The following is a 23,134-nucleotide window of genomic DNA, read 5'->3' on the forward strand; positions in this document are numbered from 1 at the left end:
TAATTCTATAATATTTTATATCTTATGTCTAAGGGGTGAAAGGCTATAGTCGGTTTTCCATAGTAAGTTGGCCCTTAAGTCAATTTGATTCGGGTTTTTTTTGTGAGTACCTCTTATGGTGAAGGATATTATTGATGAGTATCAACATCCTACTAGTGACAGTTTTTGACTTATGATTTTATTAATTTTTTTCTTTAATGTATTGTTTTTCGGGATGTATTCAGGCGATTTGCTTCAATTCACTTAATCACAAATCAAATTGACTTAAGGGCCAACTTACTATGGAAAACCGACTATGACCTTTATCTGAAAAATTTTAACGACTCCCACGTGGAAATATTCGAGAGCTGAGACTAGTGTACAATAATATTTAGGAAAATAAGCACTTTTAAAAACACCTTCGCTCTGGGTATCGTTAAATTTAGAGTATCAAATATATTTTTGTAAGTTAAATAAGATACTCGATAAATGGACATTACAATTTAACATTAGGTATAAGCCTTAAGAAAATGTTTTTCAAGTTAACTGTTCTTAAAGCGTTTGGCGTCAAAGTTGAAACTGTTGTAAGCAGAGCCACTATCTAAAAAGGCTTTTACCACTTCCTTTGCGCATTCTTTTGCGAATAAATACCTTGTTAGTAAAAATAACTGACACGAAGCTAGGCAACCTAGGCTACTGAGGGAGGCAATGGAATGGGGTAAGGCCGGTTGTAGCACGGTACGAGTAAATAGGTAATAAGACCTTTTGGACTTGGTTGTTTAATCCACTTCAAACAGGAGAGTTCCATCAGTCGATTTTTGTGTATTTTTATCAACTACTTAGTTGGATTTGACTTGAAAAAATGCCTGTTTAGAATTAAATATTTTTAACAAAATGTACCTACACCCTACACACAATATTAGGTAGGTACTTATAATATCAATCAAGACGTGCACTCTATATTTTCCAGCTAAAATACTTCTAAGTGTATTAAACAGTTTATAAAACTTTCCTTTCACAGAATAGGCTTCAATCCAGTGTTTTCCTCATTACATTACGGCCAAGCTGGTTATGAATACTTCTTCCACAGGAGTTACCTATAGGAGAGACCTATATTATTTATATACATAAACGTAAGACGTACCTCCTTGCATTTCCCGATCCGAGCTAGTAGAGTAAATGATTAGGATAAATTAGACACGGCTTTACCCGCAATTATTAATTAACTGACTCGGATCATTTAATAATTAACTTGGTAATACATTATCTTAGTACATATAATCATCTTCTTCCGAGAATAAGTAAATATTATCAGATTATTTATACAGAAGTATTATTTATGTAGGTACTTATTTTTGCCCTAATTATTTGTAGATATGTATATTGTACTGTTTTATTTTGAATTGGATCAATGCGTATTAATCGTAACAGTCATATTCGCCGCCTATATTTTGTGTTTCATTTGAAAAATTGCATCAATGACGAATATGACGGTTAAGATGCATTAATATAATCTTGCCAAAAGGTTAACGTAATCTAGTTCTCTTCCCATAGAGAGTTTTCAAAGTTCCTATGCAATCAATTTTAGCGAACATAACGCATATTGACAGGGTTCTTAACTTTACGAGTATTTATACTGTTGTTTTGTATTTTAGTCACGTGATACACAAATAAAATAAAAAAGTTTTTTTTATATTATTGTCACAATATTTGACATAAGCAGTAAGGTCAAGACGAAATTAGTTTGTTTCACTCGGAGCAAGAGGAATAGTATGAGAATTCTCTACAAGTATCTCTTGCCCCAATGTTTCCCTCGCCCAATCTAACCTAACAGTTTCCATTTAAAAATGACTCTATATAGGAACATATATTAATGTAAGTATAGAACTGTTTTCAATTCCGCCCTCAGAGTTGGAATAGCGCAGTATCCCAAGTTGTAGCACACTTCTGTTCAAGTCGTCCGAAGCCTATTATTTGGTAAACATGAAAACCGGAAACCGCGGGCAACGCCTCGTGAGTGTTGAGAGTGGGAATATGCTTCATACTCGTTAGAATAACTAAACTAAAACTTACAGTTTAGTTATTCTAAAGCTTAAAATAATGCTTTATACTCGTTAGAATAACTAAACTAAAACGTACAGTTTAGTTATTCTAACGAGTATAAAGCATACTGTCGTGATAAGAATGTTGTTGATGGCTCTTTTTAGGTTTTTTCTGTTAGTTATAAGCGGGTTATAAGTAAGTAAAAATATATGTCTCACATTTTTTTATTAATGCGTTGGTATAAAACATTTGTTTATATGAGGTTATTGCAAATTACAAAATATAATAGCAACCACTAAATCATTAGTAAATTAGTTTAAATTTGGTACAATAAAGGAAGCCTTGTGGAAGTAAAATTTATTTAGTACCTATACCTTTTTTTCTCCATACAAAGATGGACGAACCTAGTATTCCATAGATAGTCTTTATAGTCAACACAAATATATGCTTTACTGTTTTTTTTTTTCAAACTTAATATAGCTAAAATACAGAATACCTACGTAACCGGGCAAACACAATAACTTCACAGCTTAATCTTTGAATGTAGTTCTTTCCGAATCAAGTTATGGTGATAAACCCGTGCTTATTAATATTAAATGCTTGATAGCAGTAATGTTCATGAATAAATGGATGAAAGCGGGAAGTCGGTACATGGGGAATAGCTTTACGAGCTTTGCGTGTCGGAGAGGCACAGGGAAAGTCGAATTGTTGCGGCCAGAAGCCAGCGACTACGTGACTTATTGCGGGGTCTTTATTACCACGCAATAAGAGCTAGATACGTTAGCATTGAACTAGAATTCGTAGGTTTATCTAAGTAAAGTACGATCTAGATGTTTCGTTGAAGATCCGCATTTTGGGTCCGTGTCACAGACAAGACATCCTCCAGACTGAGCATAGTAGCTCTACCCCCTCTGCCACGCATACGGTAGTTTTACTCCATTTTCGAGTCGAAAGTGTCTTTGTGTGACGTCCGTGTCTTTGAACGGACCAATCACGGCACGGGACCTCGCTCACCTCGTCCCCCGCACCCCCGTATTTTTGGCAGCATCGGTTTCATGAAATAATTGCTCTAAACTCCGTGTAGAGGATTCCTAGTCTACGGTCCATGTTTACGACTGAAATTCCGTATTCAGGAATAACGCTGAGTTCGGGCCACAGTTGCTCGATTCGAATGGAAATATATGAGGAAATCGGATTGCGAAGTTCCAGTCCGTGTCGATGAGAGAAGGAATTGGCGGATGTTTTTCACCGTAGTTTTCACTCGGTAACACAATTTGTTACGCGGCCTCTTGTAATAAATTTCACTCGATTTGCAATATTTAACGTTCAAGAGACAAATAAAATTGTACAAAATACTGAACCAATAAAGGACAAATAACTACAATCAGCAAAGTTATTAGCTTAGCATTTTTGTATACAAATATGTATGCAGGTGTGCTAAGCTAATGGTTTAGCTGACTGTACCTAATCATCGTCGTCATGGAGTAGGTAACTAAATATATCATTGTTTAATTGAATGAGGTTAATTGATCTAAGATCCCATATTTGTTTTTTATAGAGCTTGTGTAAGAATATCAATGAATATCACTTTAAAATACGCATCAGTTCCCCTTCGGGAAACATTTTGAGGGAACTGGACTCCCAATCAGCCCCAGTTTCCCCACTAAGTTGAAAGGTCAGATGGAATTTCGTAAAAAAAACGGGCCTGCTTACTTGGGATTAGGTTTCTAAAAATGGATCTTTAGGATGTAGACCGAAAAGCACCAAAATGATAAAAATTTAAAGTTATTTAAATGAAGTACCTAGTTTAAGGTACTTAATATAAACATTATTTAGCCATGAACAACAATAGGTATAAGGTGCAGCGGGCCAATTTCGACTGCGGGGTTATTTCAACTAATCGAAATATCTTCCATGTTTTACATCATTAATGCTAACTTCAGATTTATTAAATCCGATTTACGTTGATTTTTTTAGTTACATTCATACCTGTAAAAAATCACTTTTAAAATACAGCAGCATTTAACGACGTTTAGCGTCATGATAAAAACGGCCCCAAAGCTTTGCGGTCGGTCATTAGCGTTTGCCGTGTTCAAAGTCGCAGTTGTCACAATAATTTATCTTTAATAACAAAATGATCACTCAAAACTTTCTACCATCTTTTATTCTTTCCGACTTCTCCAAATTGTGAAAGAAAATTTAGCTGCTGTCGGCATAATTAACGCTAAAAATAACAGTCTGGGAAAGTTAGAATTTTATCAATTAATCAACAACTAAATTTGTTTGTGCTCGTAACTACTGTATTTCTGTCTCAGACTATTTTATTCAACATTTTTATTTTTTAAATTCTGTACGGTCTGCATTAAAATTCGATAAATTTGGCAACTTTGGCTGTCACTATATCTATTTGATGCTGACTTCAATAAAACACATAAAGTCAACCACAAGCATCCGATGACGATGAATTTTATAACATAATAAAGACGGCAAGTATAAAAAAAATACGATTACCATTTATCTCCGAGATCAATTAAAAGGGAGTTTATGTGACCAGTGTGACCACACAATTTCTGCACTGGAATGTTATGGCTCCTCTACACGATGGGCCAGCGCCGGCCACTCCAAGGGACGCAGCCATGCGGTAGAATGAGATAGCAATATCACTTGCTCCTTCTAACGCATAAATGCGTCCCTTGGAGTGGCTGGCGCTGGCCTATCGTGTAGAGGAGCCATTATAGCCGAGCTTGATGTTGTTTAAACTTGGAGATAAAGTGTATGTGGTGACGATTTGATAAGTAAATCTTCAAAGTTATAAATGCGAACAACTGCCAAGCTCATTCGATCACAACACAATTAGATCGGTTCTTGTTTGAAATTTAGAGATCTGATATACAACGTCACAGAAATCGCACACCTTCGTATGGTGCGAGCGATTGCGAGCGATTCTAGCTCTTAGTGAAATAGTTTAATTAGTCTTAGTTATTCAATTTGACATCATTTGAAAGCTAATTGAATAACCTTTAGTCTGATGTCTCTTTTATTTACGTGTTTTATTTGTTGTGAAAATTGTCGGCCTTTGAAAGTGTAGTGGTATGTAGCTAGTAAGTTAAGTATAGATATAGTTTAAGCATATAGACGACTCGATGTAGGACAGTCATTAAAGAGACGTAGTCCTAACAAGTTGTTTTCACTCATAGTCCGTTCCCGCCTGCCCCTCACAGCACAGAAAGAATCGCTTGCACCCGATGGTGTGCGATTTTCGTGACGCTGAGTGTACAAAATATTAAGTTTAGCTAAGCCCTGTGGTAGTATTACAGGCCTATTCGGATTTCGAGATAATCACAAGATCTTGAAACGATTTAGAGATCAACTAGATCTGCATTAGATATCGACTAGATGTGACTTGGATATCTAAGTCATAACTTGTCGAAATCGTTTTACCTACAAGTAATATTTGAGCAGGTAACTACCTAGATATTACGAGTAAACAGATATGTATTCGATAGTTGGCAAGGCGGAGGTGTGCCGCTGACACCTATGCTGTGTTTTATTAGATTTGTTTCGTTCGATCCCGGATAATCTTGTTATACGGGCGACCCGCTATGCCGACCGTCCACGGGCTTTTCGGTGGTTTCTACACATTTACCTACTGTTATTTAATATAGGTATACACAATCAAGTTGCAAAAACATTGGGATATTAGGCACATTTACACCCAGGACCTGACGGCTCTCTTTTTAATCGAAATTGTTTGTACGGAAAGTTTAAGTAGGTTAGGTAAAGACGCAGGGTATTTATACTGAAAATCTAATAATGTCATAGTCAGGATGTGTCCATTAACGTAGTTGGCAGTCATTCCGTAACAGTTACACAGATTACATCAGTCGCGATTCGCGACAAAGCACGTATGTACAATGATTGATGATACTACTCGTAGTTCTTGAGGCGCATTCCCATTTTTTTTAAATATGACACTGATTCTACATTGATTCGATATAAGTTATAGAGTATCTCTAATGCATATCTATATGTATTGGTGCGATCGAAATGAACGAAAACTAATATCAAATCAAGATCGTAGTTTTGAAATTGGAATGGGTCGGTTAGTTTTAAACTAAATGTGAATAGACTTTAGAGAAACAGTTATTGAAATGATTATATTTTAACTACTGAAAAAAAACAATCGCCACTAAATAACTACATATTCCTTTACAGCAAACGTATAAAAAATTGGGATTAAAGGAGATAGGTAAAAAAAGCTACTTGTGGATTTTTAATTTACCATTTTCCAAACCGATTCAGAGAGTTATACTTTTAAAAATCTTTCTTCCTCATTTGAAAAATACATACCTATTCATTAATATTTAGTACAAAATAAAAACATTGTAGTTGCCCTTTATTTTATACTAAGCGATAATTAGGTAAGTACAATGGTTCAATACTTAATACAGTAAAATTATACATTTTGCGTTTTCGTCAAAACTGGTAGTTCTTGATTTTTTGCAGACTTGTTTATGATGTTGGCCCAATGAATAATCCAAGTTTGTGACCTCGAGCGCCGAACGCAACTTTGTCAAAAATCGAATAAACCGCAATTTTTTTTTGATTTGGGCGATTAACCCTAAAGTACTAGTTTTTGATAGTAACTTCCTAGGGCGTTTTTAAAGTAGACTAAATTTGCTACAATAAGACACTAGAATTGTCTCTGTACATCTAATATTTTCCGAGATAAAGCCTTTCAAAATGTATAATTTTTTCGAACTTGTATTCGTAGGCTAAGTAAGTGCAGTGAGTATACACTTTTGTCTCAGGCGTTCGGCGCTCGAAGTCACGAACTTGGATTATTCATTGGGCCAACATCATAAACAAGTCTGCAAAAAATCAGAACTACCGGATTTGACGCAAAAGAGCCAGGTTACAAAATTCGACAAAGTTACTGGATTAACTGACATACTTAACATTTCCGTCTATCATTCCCAGTATACGGTACAATGGAGTAAGCCTGTTTTATGAGGTAGTCCATTTTATAGTCCATGTGTTGACAAACACACCCAAATCGGAAACACTCACCAAATCGCCATTTAGTGCCGTATAGCAATTTTATTAGTCATAAAAGTGACCCCATAAAAGGGAGTAAAAGAAGTTAATTTGTATCACAATAAGTCGAATCATATCTGCGCGTTTTAAGAAAGCCTTTTCCCTATCTTATAATAATACCTGTAAACGAGCATTTCTTGTATGTGTGTTTGTATGCTTACGATGAAATTTGGAGTTAATGAAAAAAAATGGGGGTTTTTGGTGGCGAAAAATCGATCTAGCTAAGTGTTATCTCTGGGAATACCCGCATTTTTGAGTTTTTATAAGTTTTCCGAGCACAGCTCGGTCTCCCAAGTACTCATACCTATCTTATAGCTAACTATATGTACCTTTTATGTGATGTGTGTGTGTATATATATGTATGTGAAAGTGCTGCTTTTAATATAAATAAGAAGACCAAAAAAATAGGTTATGAGTCTCATAGCAACTATATAAAAGATAAAAAATGAAAACAAATTTTACGAAGACACTAAGTTACTCGTAGTTAATCCAGAAAGCATTACTGATGACATTTTATTAATCAACGGATTTCAGATTAATACCTATGTTAAAATGAAAAGGCTATTTATAACAGTTTAAGCGACGTGGGAGATTTCTGGGGATCTGGGGCTTGATTGATTTAGGTCTGCTGTGTAGTTATTTTACTCGTATTTCTTTCGTTTGGGAGTAAAAGAATACTGGAACTACTAGGATTAACAATTAAGTACCTATTAGTCCTATTATAGCTCATACGACTGAGTCACACTGATACTTCAGAAGGATCCTTTACAATTCTGTGGCCCTACTGAAAAAGGGTACAAGGCTCGCGCAGCTTAGATGTAAAAGGGCATAAGTGTTACATGGAAGTGTTACTTTTACACTTTTACACCTGCGCTGCCTGAAACTAGTACTCTTATTCACTAGAGCTACAGAATCGATTTCTAGTTAGAAATTATCCGATTATCGTTAGGACGATCGCCCATAAAATGTCTAAAATAACATATAGCGTTCTTTTATAACATTATTCGTTGGGTCTGCACCCTGTGGAGCAGCCCTTTTGTTTGCCCGCATTCTGGATACGGCAATAACGTTCAAGCATTAAAATTCGGGTCAGGCTGTTGACACAAATTTATGAGGGCTTTAGCAAATGGTAGCCACGATTTTAGCTTAATCACCCGACTACGGCAAAACCGAAAAGAAGATAATGTGTTTTTCAATATTCGGAATAAGTTCACACAATCGCTGATTGTCACACATTTGTGATGGGAGTAAGGTTTTTTTACGACTATTTTTATTTGTGTAATTTCCTTTTGTTACTTTAGGGTTACAATTTTTGAGCTTTAATTACGGCTTTTGGGTCAAAAAGATCACTGTGTTATGTCTTTCCTGTAGACATAAACAAGAGTTAAGGGCTATAAAGGTTAATTTTCTTATTTAACCCTTATCCACGTGAAAAGGTCCTCCTTTTATTTAGAGAACTATGATAAAATCATTGCTTGCATGCCCACAAGCTGTTAACTATTGCCCACAGGAGAGAACACTAGTGTGTTCGCGCGAACAGTACATTTTTCTCTCAATCAATTTTATAGAAATAATGTTCCGACACTTTGCTCCGTAACATCACTTACAAAAATCCAACTTAAGGTCAGGCTTAAATTATGTTTGTAATTTAGGTATACTTAGTACATAAATGTTACCCGCCTCTAAAGTAAAATTTGATGTCATATTTACCAACACAGTAGTCGGTACCTACATAGTAAGGGACGGTTTACGACAACTATTTACAATCCATAAATTATTTAAGTCCCCTAACCCTTTCCAATAAGATTTTATTACCCAGCTGACACTTCCAGACCCGTCCCTTCCCTTGATTCCACATAAACCGAGTGGGTACAGACGACTTCACATAACAGAGTTTCAATGTTGTTTTGCGTTTTCACTGAAAATAAACACACGAATATTTTGAAAAGAAAAGAGTACTGACCTTTCTCGTGGAGTAAAAAAGGGATAAGAGGTTTAAATGAGGCTATTTAATGACGGACTTTCCGATAATATGCATGTGCGCGCCTTCTATACGACTTTGTTTTTGTTCAGCTCGTGGTTCGACCAAATTGCTTTTAAGCTAAAGCGACGATGTCACTGATAAACTTCATTATTTGCTATCTATTTACATGTTTGTAATAGTGTATCACGATAAGTCATTATTAAATGTAGGTTTAAATTTAATTGGCCAGTGGGCCTCCTGACGATTAGTCGGACCAAGTTAGACCCATTTAATTGTGCACAGACTTGGCAAGCGACATAGTGTAAAAGTGCCACCAGCCGGCTTAGCACAGGAGTGCCGCGATTCCGTACACGTCCCTCTCTAGTTAATACCATTAGAAAAAGACAAGTAGTCTACCTCGTGGGCGAGATACTGTTGTCTAAATAGACGTCAAATTACGGGCGAATACGGTAAAAAAGGCATGTGTATACGTATAATTTCGCGCACATATAAATAAGTTGTAAGCGCGTAAGCTAAAACGATAGTCCGAAAATGGTCTAAAATTTGATTTGAGTGGAAATGTAAAATTACAGGTCAGCTTCATAGTGTACTAAACGTTAACAACCTTAAACATGTACAGTCAGCAGCAATAGTTGCTAAGCGGGCGAGGTGACCAAAATGATCTTGACGCGACTTTATTGTTAAGAGAATAAGAGCGCGTCAAGGTAATTTTGAACACCTCGCCCGCTTAGCAACTTCTGCTGCTGACTGTACGAAAGCGACGCGGATGCTGGCAGGAAGGGGCTATAATTAAAGCGGTAAACAGCAAACAGCAATAAGTCTGACTGTTAACTGCCTAAATCACAGGATACGCTCTTAATTTTACTACTTCGAGGTTAGGCCGGATTTGTGTCCTAAAATGTATTATTCATTTTCGCAATAAGTTCTTTATTCTTATTCTTATACACATTGCCAACAGATAGCGCTTTTATTTGAAATTGCGGATGAATAAAAAGCTTGGAAACTTTTGTTGCCTCTAATCTTAATTCTTAGGTTGTACTTTTGAAACACTCGGTGGTTTAGTCATAGTTAAATAATACATCCAACTACTTACACTGTTTTTAACACAGAGGCACAGTTATCAAAAGCGTTTTAATAAACAAAACAAAAGCTCAATACAACATGGTGAACGTGGCACTCCTACTTTGATGTTGAAATGAATTAAAACAGCATAATCGAGTAGAGTAAAATGATCATATTTTTATGTCAAGGCAAAAATAATTACAGCGACCCGGTAAGAAGACCGACAAAGGAAGAGGGCCTCAAATAAAACGAAAAGCTCGGAAATGTGAACTTTGGATTCTATTAAGGGCTGCTGAGACTGCCGAGGTAATGTACAATTTATTTGTGATATTTTCTGTTTTGAAAATTATGGAAACAAATGACCTCGAGCTATAAAGCAAAAGCTACAGTACTCTATTCGTAATCCAGTAATCAATCACTACTTATAGTTCTGTGTCGCGAATGTTTTTGGTGACACCTCGGCATAAATGTTCGAAATTTTACTACTTTTTTACTATAAATGAATAATAGCCAGTTTCATATTGATTTGCAAAAAAATTTGCAAGCATCGTAATATTATATATCATATATAAGATATAATCTAAGTCTAATACTTCTGAATAAGACTTAAAATGTAAATAATGCAGGATTTGATTTCTAAGCCGATGGCCAATTGGCTCCGGCGCTTTTAGATAATTTCTAAAATATGTATGAATGAATACATAATGAGTTTTAATTTTAACCTTACAATATCAAGAACCTTCGAACGTCAAACTTTACGTTTCACTGCAGCGCGCAGCGGGTCAAATTGTACTATAACCACATGAATATTTGAGTCTTTAGGCCGGCACTGTGAGTGTGAGGGGAGAATATGGCCGTACAATAGAGGGTATCGGAGAGATTTATAGGTCACGCAAGCCAGCCTTGATTAAAAACGCTCTAAATGGGTACATATACGAGACATTCATTTCCCCGGTTTTCCTTTGTAACTTTGTTCTGTTACTGGATTGGCTTTTGGCTATAAACGACTTAATTTAATGCAGCGAATAAATGTCGTAATGTTTGTTCTTTGTTTTACTGTGTTTTATTTTCAGCGATGATTTATGCTTTAGTCAGATATTTTATCATACATAATTATTAAAACACTTTATTGTACAAAATGTCACAGTTGTGATTTTAATAAGTATGCATCTGCTTGGTATAAATAAGAATTAAGTATCTTATCATTATGGTATTTATCCAAGCATTAAGATTAGCAGACGCATATAAAAAGCACAACTCTGAAATGTTGTACAATAAAGTGTTTTACCGCTACTAGGTACTTAGTACTAAATACATATGTTGAAACTGGAAGTCACCATTTTTAGGGTTCCGTACCCAAAGGCTAAAAACGGGACCCTATTACTAAGACTCCACTGTCCGTCTGTCTGTCTGTCTGTCTGTCTGTCCGTCTGTCTGTCTGTCTGTCTGTCTGTCTGTCTGTCCGTCTGTCTATCTGCCTGTGTGTCTGTCCGTCTGTCTGTCTGTCCGCAGGCTGTATCTCATAAACCGTGATAGCTAGACAATTGAAATTTTCACAGATGATGCCGCTATAACAACAAATCCTAAAAAGTGCGGAACCCTCAGTGGGCGAGTCCGAGTCGCACTTGTCCGGTTTTTAATTTAAGTCGACAAGGGAGACAACATTGTTAGAGGTCGAGTCTAGATGAAAATACCTTCGGAACTATTTGGGAAAATGGCACAATCAACGCAAACTTTCCCAAACTTCCGCGATTTCTATGCAAATTTATTATCCTTACTCGTCCGAGTTACGAGTACTCCAGCTCTAATAAAAGGCGCGGAATGAACAAGTTGATTTTAAATTTTAATATTTAAAGCGGGTATTTGAAATTCAATGTAAATTTTACCTTTTGTTTTCTTTAACGTAAATTATTATAATTAATAATGCAGGACGGTAAGTGATATTGTTTATATAATATGCAACGTGTAATATGTAAGTACCTACTTTATTTATAATAAAAACTTTGTAAGAAACATACCAATATCAATACACTTGCGTAGGTTTTAAACTTACAACAATATATTCAATCTTTAGTCAAACGCCTCCTTTGACTACCGAAAAAATTGTAAGCCTTTGATCATACATCTCTTTGACCATCCGATTTATCGGTACAGCGCAAAGGTAATTACAAATTAGGCTCAATGATTTTGCCCTTAATTTCTTGTCAAATAAATCAAATAAATGTAAATAGGTAGGTAGGTAGGTAGCTCATTTCTTCGAGAGTATCTGCAGTGCATGTTAGGACTAAGTCGTGGAGCACGTTGCAGTTGTCTATCGCGACGGTTAAGGTAGAATGGCAACTGAAGCGTCAGTGCGTGTTGCTATTAGAAAGCCCTCATATTAACATCTCACGAGCGTCGTCATCCAGTTGATGTGGCGGTGACTTTGCTCCAACAAGAATCAGCCACAGCGCTGACGAAACGCCAACGCTCGGGAGACTAATATAGGGAGGGTCTCCCAAACTTTAAGCCCCCTGTACATATTGGGCCAACGCAGGCCAGTCCAAGGGACGCAGCCATGCGGTAGAATGAGATAGCAATATCACTTGCTCCATCTAACGCATAAATGCGTCCCCCAGACTGGCCCACGCTAGCCCAATATGTACAGGGGCCTTTAGATCTATGAGCTAACGTACCTGCGGCTCGCGCCTCCTTGCACGCCAGGACCATGCTGTGGCGTACGTCCGGGTTGTCGTCCGCGATGGTCTCTCCCACGGCCACAAAGCGCTCTACCGCGCAACACACAGCTGCGCCCACGCGCTGCACGGCAGCTCCGGAAGCGTCGCCCCGTGTCGCCACCAAACTACTAATCTGTGGAAGAAAACTTTACAGTTAATTTACAAGACACATGGTACCTATTTTTCATTTTACCAGTCCTTACAATAATTTTATTGCGGAGACTGGTACCTATGAAAAATAGCATGTGGGCCATTGGGTTCAGTTTGTAATTGTATATTTTACTTACTAAATTGAAAAAGTATCTGAATTTTTCAATGTATCGATACGCTACACCAACCGAACGTACACTAACATCAGAATGATGTCATTTAGTTCCTGATCGCCTCGCTCGCGTCAATACATGCACCACGGACAAGTATACGAGCGAAATGCACGAAAATGAAGTGACATCGTTTGGATGACATTCTGATGTCAGTGTACGTTCGAATTGGCCTGTAAGTGTGGCTTTGCTTGACTTGGCGACATAAAACAACTTAGTAATCACGCAAATAAAAAACTCAATAATTTGTATTAAATCTACTTCTAACGACAGAACAAATAATATTCCCTAATATATTCCTGTTCTTATTCAAAATCTTTAAGCATTGAATAAAAACGAAATGAGCAATTTTACAAGAGTGTTTATTTTATGTGTAGATTTAGCTATTTGGAACAGTCGAGCTTGGAATTACTCGAATCCACAGCAGGAAACAATAATTCAGGCGTTGCACTTAATTAGTGCAGACTTATTGTCTTATGAGAATTTCCAACAGTTCCAACGTTTTGGCTTGTTGCTGCGTCGAGGTAAGACTTTAATTAGGTAAGGCAGAAGCTTGCAATACTTGCAGCAAGTATCCGACAGTTTCAGAACGAGAATACTTGAATTTGTATTTTACACTTTGTCCGTTGTCATGTTTGCAAAAAAAATTTTCATGACTTAAATAACATAGGGTAAATCGGATCTGTTTTAATATAAATAAATACCAATTTCGATTTACCCCGTTATACTTATTAAACTACACCAAGAATATTAAAAACTTAGGTTTAAATCACGCCAAATCGAAACTAGTACATAATTTCATATATTGGTTCATACTTATATATATGATAGGAGTGATATGATAGTTTAAAATATTCCACTGATACAGTATTTTAACTGTCACACTTATTATTAGATAGATATATTTATCTTTTTATACCTGGCAATCTTTGCAAGTGGAAATGATTAGATATTTGAAATGATTTACGGTTTAGTTGCTTAGTTTGTGCTACAAAAAAAGACCTGGGCACCTGCAAACTATGATGTATGTACCTAGAAATCGCTATTTTCTACAAGTCCACATACTATGTATGACAATTAAATAAATCAAAAGAAAATGAATAATGAGGAAGTTATTTAAATAGTTTATCATACGATTTCTGATGCCACCACAGAATAAGTATAGTACTACCGTACAGAAAGGACACTTCCTACAAAACCGAAGTTTGACAGCGATTCAGGGTCGAATCATGATATCCCTTTCTAAGTTATGGCACTATCCATTCCAGCTATTTAGGGTTGTCAAAATTCAAGTCTTTATCTTATCTGTGGTCGTGCACGCAAATGGACGTCTAGTTGTGTCAACCCTAATAATTGCTCGGAGCAATGCTGAGCCGAACGGAGCCGAGTTTACCCGAAGTCAGGAGTGTCTTCCCACTGATGCCACCGTGGCGCCTTGATTATAGTATGTGTCTTTAGATATTTAAATAAAAGTAAACACATAATTTTTAAATTTTCGGGTTGTTATAACATTTATTGGTTAACCAATCAAATACGAGACCGCCTGGATCTGTCACTTAACGACCTGACTTTTAACCTACATTATTTGATCGTGTAATGTTTTCATTTACCCTCAACTGGCTTAAGGAGTCATTTGAGGGTAGATTTTGTTTTCTTTTATTTAAATACCTAAAGATACAGACTATAACTATAGTCTGTAGTATATAAGTATAGTAGTATAGTGTATAGTAGAAGGGCGTTATTTTATAATCCCATAAACTGTTAGGTATTCGCGTGACTAAACACAATCACTTTAAATTCACTACCATCTACTGCATTTTTTATAACAGCTGTGTCTGTTTATATTGAACGATTTCATGCAGTAGTCATATAATTTTCAGTGAGCTAGCGTATAATTTGCGTAAATTACGGAACACTGCCTACTTAATAAAATTTGCTTAGTTATTCTACATGCACGATTAATATGATAGGTACTGCAAATGTTGTTTAGCAGCATTATCAGTTTAGCCCTGGCGTTCCATTGTTTCACATAGTGCTCGTGAAATTATCGCATCCAAATTATTGAAGTATGTACTTATATGTACGTACAGTTATCACTTTTGTTTATACTTCGACGTAACTAACAAACAGCTGTTATCACAATATTGAGATGAATATTATAGACTAAGTATTCATCTATATTCACTAAGCACAACACCAGGCTCTTTCTAATTATGTGCGGGGCTCAAAGGAAGGGCATCAATTAGCGGATCAAATCGTTTAAGACTTCGTGAGCGACAGCGGGCTGGCCGGGTAGCGGGGCGAGCTCGCGGAGCTTCGATCAAGGTCGTGGTAGCACGCGATCTGCCAGGCTGCCTAGCACTTGTTGCGTCTGCTCCTTGAGCCACCTCCGAAGGATCTGCGAGCTGGTCGTGTTCACTATCACTACTATCAGATGTTCGTGACGTTTTGTTGTTGTTGTCGTGATAGGTACGGTACCTGCGGGTCCCTACGTGTGTATTCGTCGTCATCGGAGAGCGCGTCCATGTCTGAGAGGAGTGCGCGGGCGGCGCGTGGCGGGCGCGCACGTGCTCGACGTGCCGGACGCGCGACACCGTACCGCGACCGCGCCGCTCTGCCCGCGTCCGCCGCGGCACTGCCCGCCTGCCCGGCCCGCCGTGCCGCTGCCGTCGCCATCGATCCACCCAGACACCCCATCCGACCTGCCCTACCCCATTCCACTCTACACCGATACAACACCACGTGGCCGCCCGCCCTTAACTCATAAACACCTGAATGCATCGCAATCATGCACTGAGAAGTATTTTAAATTATCCCTTACAACTCAGAGATAAATCTATTATTGCAAAGAAGGTATTTTATTCATAATGCATCCTCCAAAAATCCCTTTTTCATTCAAACTGCCCGCCAGACGAACGAACCCAATGCGACGGCGCGGATTATGGTGCAACAGTTTGTTGTCGTGGGCGGGAAATTCTAACAGTAAACGTCATGTGACGTAGTAAAACCGACGTGTTTTATGGTGAAGCCGTGCCGAAAATAAAATTATGATTTTAGACTACGCATAAACTTCGGAGTTCTCGTCAGAGTCCAAAACGACGTCAGGGTACGGTCGCTGACGCGATTTAGTAGTATTGTGAAGAGTAAACATCACAGTAGGACGGCGAGAGGGTTGTGGAATTAGGATAATATTGAGTAATATTTTGGTGTATTTCATACCTGTTTGATGAGTGGTAGTAGAGTTCTTTCTACGGAGCGCGTTTTTATTTGCGAGAGGTCGAATTCAGGCAGGCCAGCGGCCGCCATGGCTGGCGCGGACGCGACTGCGCGGGTGCGCGCGCACCCGGCGCCGCGCCGCTATTGGCCGCCGTCGCCGTCACGTGGCCCGAGCCCGCCCGAGCAGACCCGAGCCGCCCTCCGCCCGCCCGCCGTAAACACGCACTGTTTAGCTTTTACACGTACTCGGTGGGCTTATAAAACTACAGCTTTACGGGATTCACTTTGTTTTGATTGCGGACGCCAATTTGTACACGCATGGCGTGCAAGCGTGTAGGTTTTAACACGTTTAAATTGATTTATTGATAGACTTGCAACGGGAAGAATATTATTTATTTATCTTTGTAATATTTTATTCAACTTGCTGCTCTCAAACGTAACTACACTTATGTAAATATTCGCAAACCGTTGTTCAACCACTTGTTAGTGTCCAATTGTGTTGGCTCTCGGAACATTAATTGTAATCTGTAAATGTATTGACATTGCAAATGTTATGGTACCATAGACTGGTCTGATGATGAAGACCGAATGTGGTCTTTAAAATTAAAAGGCTGCTGTAAATTACCACAACATTGTTGATTTTGGGCTCGTTAGTATCTACAGTGTAGGGTCAGTCTGCGATAAAATAAAAGCTTAATAAGGCGGTATTTTTATCTCATGTCTCAACATAAATAGGTTAAGTATATATACTACAGAGTGATGTATTTGGTCGAGCAGTAAAACAATATTTGTATCAACAATATTTATTTTCAATTCATTCCATTCAAACAACTAAAACTTACGAGTAATCATTGGCACATTATCACAAAGGTTGTCAATGATATAATTATGTTTATTTATTTCTTGCTCTACATACATGTATGAAATGGCAATTAATTAATAAAGTAAATAACAATAATATCTATGCAATCGTGTTCTCCTGTGAGATCTAATTACAATAACCTGACATTTTTGTAAATACTATAACAAACAAATAAACTGAGAGATATATGAAGTAAAACAATCCTATTCGTGGCGACAGCATTAATGTGGTGTAGGTATTCGGGTGGTTCGGAAAAGTTCAGGGTGTCGGGTAATTCCAATAAACTCTAATAAATGAAATAGTTTGAAATACCCAAATACACCTTATGATCATATTTTGTATGTCTCTTAGTTTAGTTGTCTTTAATATAATATGGTATATAAAATAATACTGATGGAAACGGTGAAAATGATATAAGATTACATAATTTTACTACAAGACTCATACAGACAACGAAGAGAATAAAATAACAAAAATTGTAACACACATGCAATACTCTAAGATAGGGACTAAGTAGTATTTTTTTACATTTAAAGTTATGCAGTAGGAAAGCTACCTATATTATTTAGGAGTTAAACTTTGGTAAATCGTATTATGAAATAAATAAATAGTAAATATATAATGTATAATAACATTATTAGTAAATATATTAAATCTAATAGAATCATTTTATTGGTGGTACGAGAACATAATAATATTACTTATATGACGAATTCTCAACTAAAGGTAGATTTATAACTTACTATCTATGTATTTGCTTATTGATAAAATAAAATGAGCCGATTAGGACGGAATCAGTAACAACACAATAACTGTAAGATACAAATCAAATACGAATATAACATACAGGTAAAGCACGATATACTGCACTATTTTTAGATGTATCTGAATGCGGTATGCGCATTCTTGTAAAATGTAGGACGTTATTCCTGTTATTACAATATAAGCCATTATAAACTACTCATGGCAAAATGTTATATATACCAACTAATTAGACATTCAAAATGATAATATAGATAGGTACACATATGCCTCAGGGAAACGTTTCGAACCTCAATGCAAGTCATTAATAAAAGCCATGTTTTGTGGTGTTCATCCGCTGCACCATAGAGTAATATAAATTACTTACTCTCTATGCTTAAATACACATAAAAAACGGTAGTCAACTGGACTAAAAACGTGAAATACAGAATCGCAAACTTTATGGCTTAGAGTACTCATGTCTGTACTTATGGAAAGCTGTGATTCTGCTAAGGATTCTTTATCATATATAAGTCTAGTGTTTGTGATTAACATTAGATAAAAGCGGACCAAGCTAACTCTGAATGGCATTTGCAATGACAAAGTGTGCGAATGCCATCTTTAGTCTCAAAATCCTATGGGAATTGGTCGTTTATTATGACACCCCTTCACTTTGTTTTATTCAAGTCGGCGCATAGTTAGCTTAGACGGACTTTACGCGCTTTGCGCTTGTTGATCCTGGTTAAAGTCAGTTCTGTCCAGGGAACTTTCCAACATCCACGATGTTTGCCTAGTCTCTGGAGTCTTTGGAATCCGTTGTTCCGTTGACCACAGCAACGTTTTAATTGAAAGGAGAGACACGGTCTCAGCTAGTTATAATAAACGCCCATACTGATCTGCGGCCTGCGCTTGTTGTACAGCGCCTGCTTAGATTCGGTACTATCTTGAGAACTGTCTGACATCCATGGACTTTGTCCGGGCGAATTTCTAACCTTTCGTTTCCTTAAACTTTCCGTCGGACCTAGCGTTGGCCTGAGTAGCTGTTTGAACCTGAACGGGCCTTCTGTGTAGTCATCGTCGGAGCTGAAGATAGGTGTTGCGAGGATTTCTGGCGAGTTGCGGAGAATCTTTCGGAAATCTGACTCTGGGTCGTGTGTTGGATTGTAGACTGGCCGCGGAGGTGGGTCTGCCTTATGTGACTGCTTTACTAGCTCGATTATCTTGTTACTGGAAACATAATGTAGGGTACTTAGATCAACTGATTTATCCAGGAAAAAAGGAAAAGAGTAACGTGAGTAAGAATAGGTACTGTATGGGAATAGCAACTCATTAATAATGATTGTCACGACAATTTACGACAATCAAAACTGAATTAGTAGTAGACGGAAAGTCTTGATCAAAAATTTCAATTCATGAAAGAAAACAATCAAATAATGAACTAATGATGGACGTTTAAATAGGAAATTTGTAGCCACTTAGTCGCCCCAGGCATTTGAAAACTACATTATGACTAATCACTTTTAATGAAAAAAAAATACGATGGAAAACCACAAACTATGACAAATATCAACAAGCAACGATGAAATACCATGATTTATCATTATAGATAACTTATCATACCCAGGTTTCCTAAATTCCGCGCGTTTGGCATGTACAACACAAGGATTAGTTAGAATCACGGCCAGAAGTTAGTGAAATCATCGTCGCGCGCATACCTGACGAGGCCGCCGCACTGACGGCTGCAGGGCAGGTTTTGCCAGTTCTGACTGGCCAGGTGGTGTCGGTGCTCGCCGCACTGCTCGACCGGCTGTTGATTGCCCCTATTGGCTCTGGAAATATATGGTTAGGTACTTGTTTAATCTGTGGCGCTATTTGGATTTACGTGATAAGTGTTGGGTTCGGGACTTTCAGGTAAAATATGTAAATAAATTATGTATTCTAATTGTCTACTTCCTATAGATGGAGCGAGATGGAACAGTAAGTAAGTACTATCGGCAAAAAATTGTTTGTTTCGTAACATCCAGTGAAAAATGATCTAGATGATCCTAACCGTTCAAATTGAAATAAGTAGTTACCTATAACACACAAATAATAAACTAATTTAGTAATAACACCACAGAACAACACAACAACTAACCAACCTTAATGGACTGTTCTCATATTCTTTATTGATAAAGGGTTCATCCCAGGGACTTGCAAAGCTCTCTAGAAATTCTGGCGAGGGACTGATCCGCGAAAGCATGAGGGAAAACAAGGTTATAATTGTTATAAATATTATCAAGAATTTACTGCCGAAATAGTTAACTATACATTAATAATAAATACATGAAAAATAAAATTCGAAATATAGAACTGCTGTTTAATAGTGTTTACGAGGTGTTTACCCCTAAAGAGCCCGCCACTCCGACATCGTCATCATACGTTAATTAACAGTTTTGAATGATTCACGGTTAATTTCACTAGACTTGAATCTACTACTATTACTATCTATAGACTAGACTAGTATTGGGAGCTCGAAAACAATACAAAAGGTAATCACGGTCCATATCCCGGTCGATATAAGTCTAGTCATACCTACGTTAATTTAGTCGATGGTAGTAGGTACCACTACACCAACAGTTCTGATGAGCCAATAGTCTCTAATTGACCATTTAATCGGTTTATCTGACCCGAGCGTTTATTTACCACCCACAAGAGTAGCTCCATAGTTTAGTATAATTAAGTACACCTACATATTGGGATATTATGCTTGAACTGGCAATGCACGATGGAGGCAGTTTGTATAAGTAGGCAAAAAAAGGAGATAATAATAAATAAATATTATAGGACATTCTTACACAGATTGACCAAGTTCCCCAGTAAGCTCAAGAAGGCTTGTGTTGAGAGTACTCAGACAACGATATATATGTTGCAGTCAAAAGTGTGAACTGGTCAAAAGAACTTTTAACCGACAAAAACAGGCAAAACTGCTTTTGACTGAGCATGTTGGTCAAAAGTAGTTTTACCTGAAAATCATACCTATTTCTGGCAGCAGTTTCGTTTTTAGGGCGTAGCAAAAAAAAATAACCCTAACCTACCTATCTCTGGGAACAGTTTCGTTTTTAGGGCGTAGCAAAAAAAAAACCCTAACCTACCTATTTCTGGGAGTACTTTTGACTGATAGTAACAGTCACAATTACTATTAACCAATGATTTTCAGGTAAAACTACTTTTGACCAACATGCTCAGTCAAAAGCAGTTTTGCCTGTTTTTGTCGGTTTAAAGTTCTTTTGACCAGTTCACACTTTTGACTGCGACATATACACCGTGTTTTTTTTGATTTCCGTTAATTTCAAGGGTGCATTCCTGAGCTTAAATCTAGTAACTTTCTCAAAGACACCGCTATTCTAATTAACTCCATTTCGGAGATAATCAATAAAAAATTTTTTTCCTATAACGCCTCTACAAGCGTGTACACTTGCCTTAGGGTCGGTTTACATATTGATTAGTGTTTAGAATGAGTTCATACATATGCTACTAAACTTAAGTACAATCTCGGTCGATCGATGTTCGAAATGACATTGATATGTCACAGATTTCAATTGTTTAGTTGAATTAAATGTAATGCCCGTGTTACAACAACGCTATATGCTACAATTAATTACTTTTTAAACTTAAACTTTTTTTTAGAAAAAAACAAAAAAAAAATTTTTTTTTGAAAACTAACGATGCCATTTAGTTTTCTTAAACGTACTTAACCATACCCCGAAGTTAACGGAATTCAATAAAAACACGGTGTATAATATATAAAGGCTACAAATATAATGACCACCAAAAAATACTTTGGTACCCTAAATAAAAAAATCATGCTTACCAAAAAAAATTACTGAACACCAAATAAATAAGGCCTAAAAATACAAAAGTACCACCACTTTAATTACGACTGCACTTCAAATTGTATTCAAATACCAAATATATTGAATGATCACCAAAAATCATGAATGATCACCAAATCTTGAAGACCAAATTAATGCGATATTTTCACCTAAATAAACCACTATGATTACCAAAAAAATTATACATATTACCAAATAAAGTAAACTGATGCCAAAATTACTAGCCCCTCCCGCTCAACCCCCCGTAGCCCGCACCGCATACCTACCTAACCTAATCTACTTTTCTAGTAGCATTTCGTTATGCTACTAGAAAAGTAAGTTAAACTGCTATCAGTTAAGTGGGTTAGGTTAGGTTAGCACTGCGACCCTTACAGAAACGAAATGGTAATAGAAAAGTAGGTTAGGTTAAGTTTCAACTGCTACCCATACAGATACGAAACGCTACTAGAAAAGTGGGTTAGGTTAGGTTTGAACTGCGACCCTTACAGAAAAGAAATGCTACTAGAAAAGTGGGTTAGGTTAGGTTTGAACTGCGACCCATACAGAAACGAAATGCTACTAGAAAAGTGGGTTAGGTTAGGTTTGAACTGCGACCCTTGCAGAAAAGAAATGCTACTAGAAAAGTGGGTTAGGTTAGGTTTGAACTGCGACCCTTACAGAAACAAAATGCTACTAGAAAAGTGGGTTAGGTTAGGTTAGAACTGCGACTGTTACAGAAATAAAATGCTATTAGAATAACGATATATTAAATGTTTGCACATTTTTAATTAAAATGTGGTTACAATTTTTGTGATCATTTACTATTTTTGCGTTTACAATGATTATTTTGGAGCCATTTGCTTTAATAGGATAGCAAGATTTAAAAATTTGGTTATCATTTTACATTAAAATGGAGTTCTAATTTTGGTGGTCATTTACTATTTTTGGGTTTACAATGATTATTTTGGTGTCATTTTCTTTAATAGGATAGCAAGATGTAAAAATTTGGTTATCATTTCACATTAAAATGGGGTTTGAAATTTGGTAATCATTGACTGTTTTTGGGTTAATAATGATTAGTTTGGTGTCATTTCCTTTAAAAGGATAGTAAAATGTAATAAAATTGGTAATCATTTCACATTAAAATGGTGTTATAATTTTGGTGATCATTCATGATTTTAGGGTGGTAAAATAGATTTTTTTGGTATTAAATTTTACTAAATCTGGTGATCAGTTAAATAGCAGCCATATATAAATAC

General features: G+C 36.9%; 3 protein-coding genes across 13 annotated transcripts in view; 1 reads left to right on the plus strand and 2 right to left on the minus strand.

The window, feature by feature from the left end:
• LOC134789981 (alpha-catulin) overlaps nt 1–16,650 on the minus strand; it is a 110,018-nt gene extending 93,368 nt beyond the window's left edge. For 3 of the 11 annotated variants that reach the window (XM_063760711.1, XM_063760710.1, XM_063760712.1), the window contains exons 1-2: nt 15,681–16,065; nt 12,841–13,015 (exon numbers count right to left, since the gene is read on the minus strand). In XM_063760711.1, the coding sequence (XP_063616781.1) occupies nt 12,841–13,015; nt 15,681–15,992 (487 nt within the window). In that variant the 5' untranslated portion in view covers nt 15,993–16,065. Of the gene's footprint in view, nt 1–12,840; nt 13,016–15,680; nt 16,066–16,421 lie in introns of those variants that run through there. The other 8 variants (XM_063760715.1, XM_063760714.1, XM_063760719.1 and 5 more) reach the window with 6 other exon arrangements.
• The window catches only part of LOC134789988 (phospholipid scramblase 2), a 412,262-nt gene that overhangs the window by 224,760 nt on the left and 164,368 nt on the right, over nt 1–23,134 (plus strand). The window lies entirely within an intron of this gene.
• Nucleotides 17,206–23,134, minus strand: part of LOC134789994 (myosin-IIIb-like) — a 72,083-nt gene continuing 66,154 nt past the window's right edge. The window contains exons 20-22 of the mRNA XM_063760735.1: nt 20,163–20,246; nt 19,737–19,850; nt 17,206–19,248 (exon numbers count right to left, since the gene is read on the minus strand). Of these exons, the coding sequence (XP_063616805.1) occupies nt 18,891–19,248; nt 19,737–19,850; nt 20,163–20,246 (556 nt within the window). The 3' untranslated portion in view covers nt 17,206–18,890. The remainder of the gene's footprint in view (nt 19,249–19,736; nt 19,851–20,162; nt 20,247–23,134) is intronic.

This window comes from Cydia splendana, chromosome 4 (genome assembly GCF_910591565.1).
Source record: "Cydia splendana chromosome 4, ilCydSple1.2, whole genome shotgun sequence".
In the NCBI taxonomy this organism is placed as follows: Eukaryota; Metazoa; Arthropoda; class Insecta; order Lepidoptera; family Tortricidae; genus Cydia; species Cydia splendana.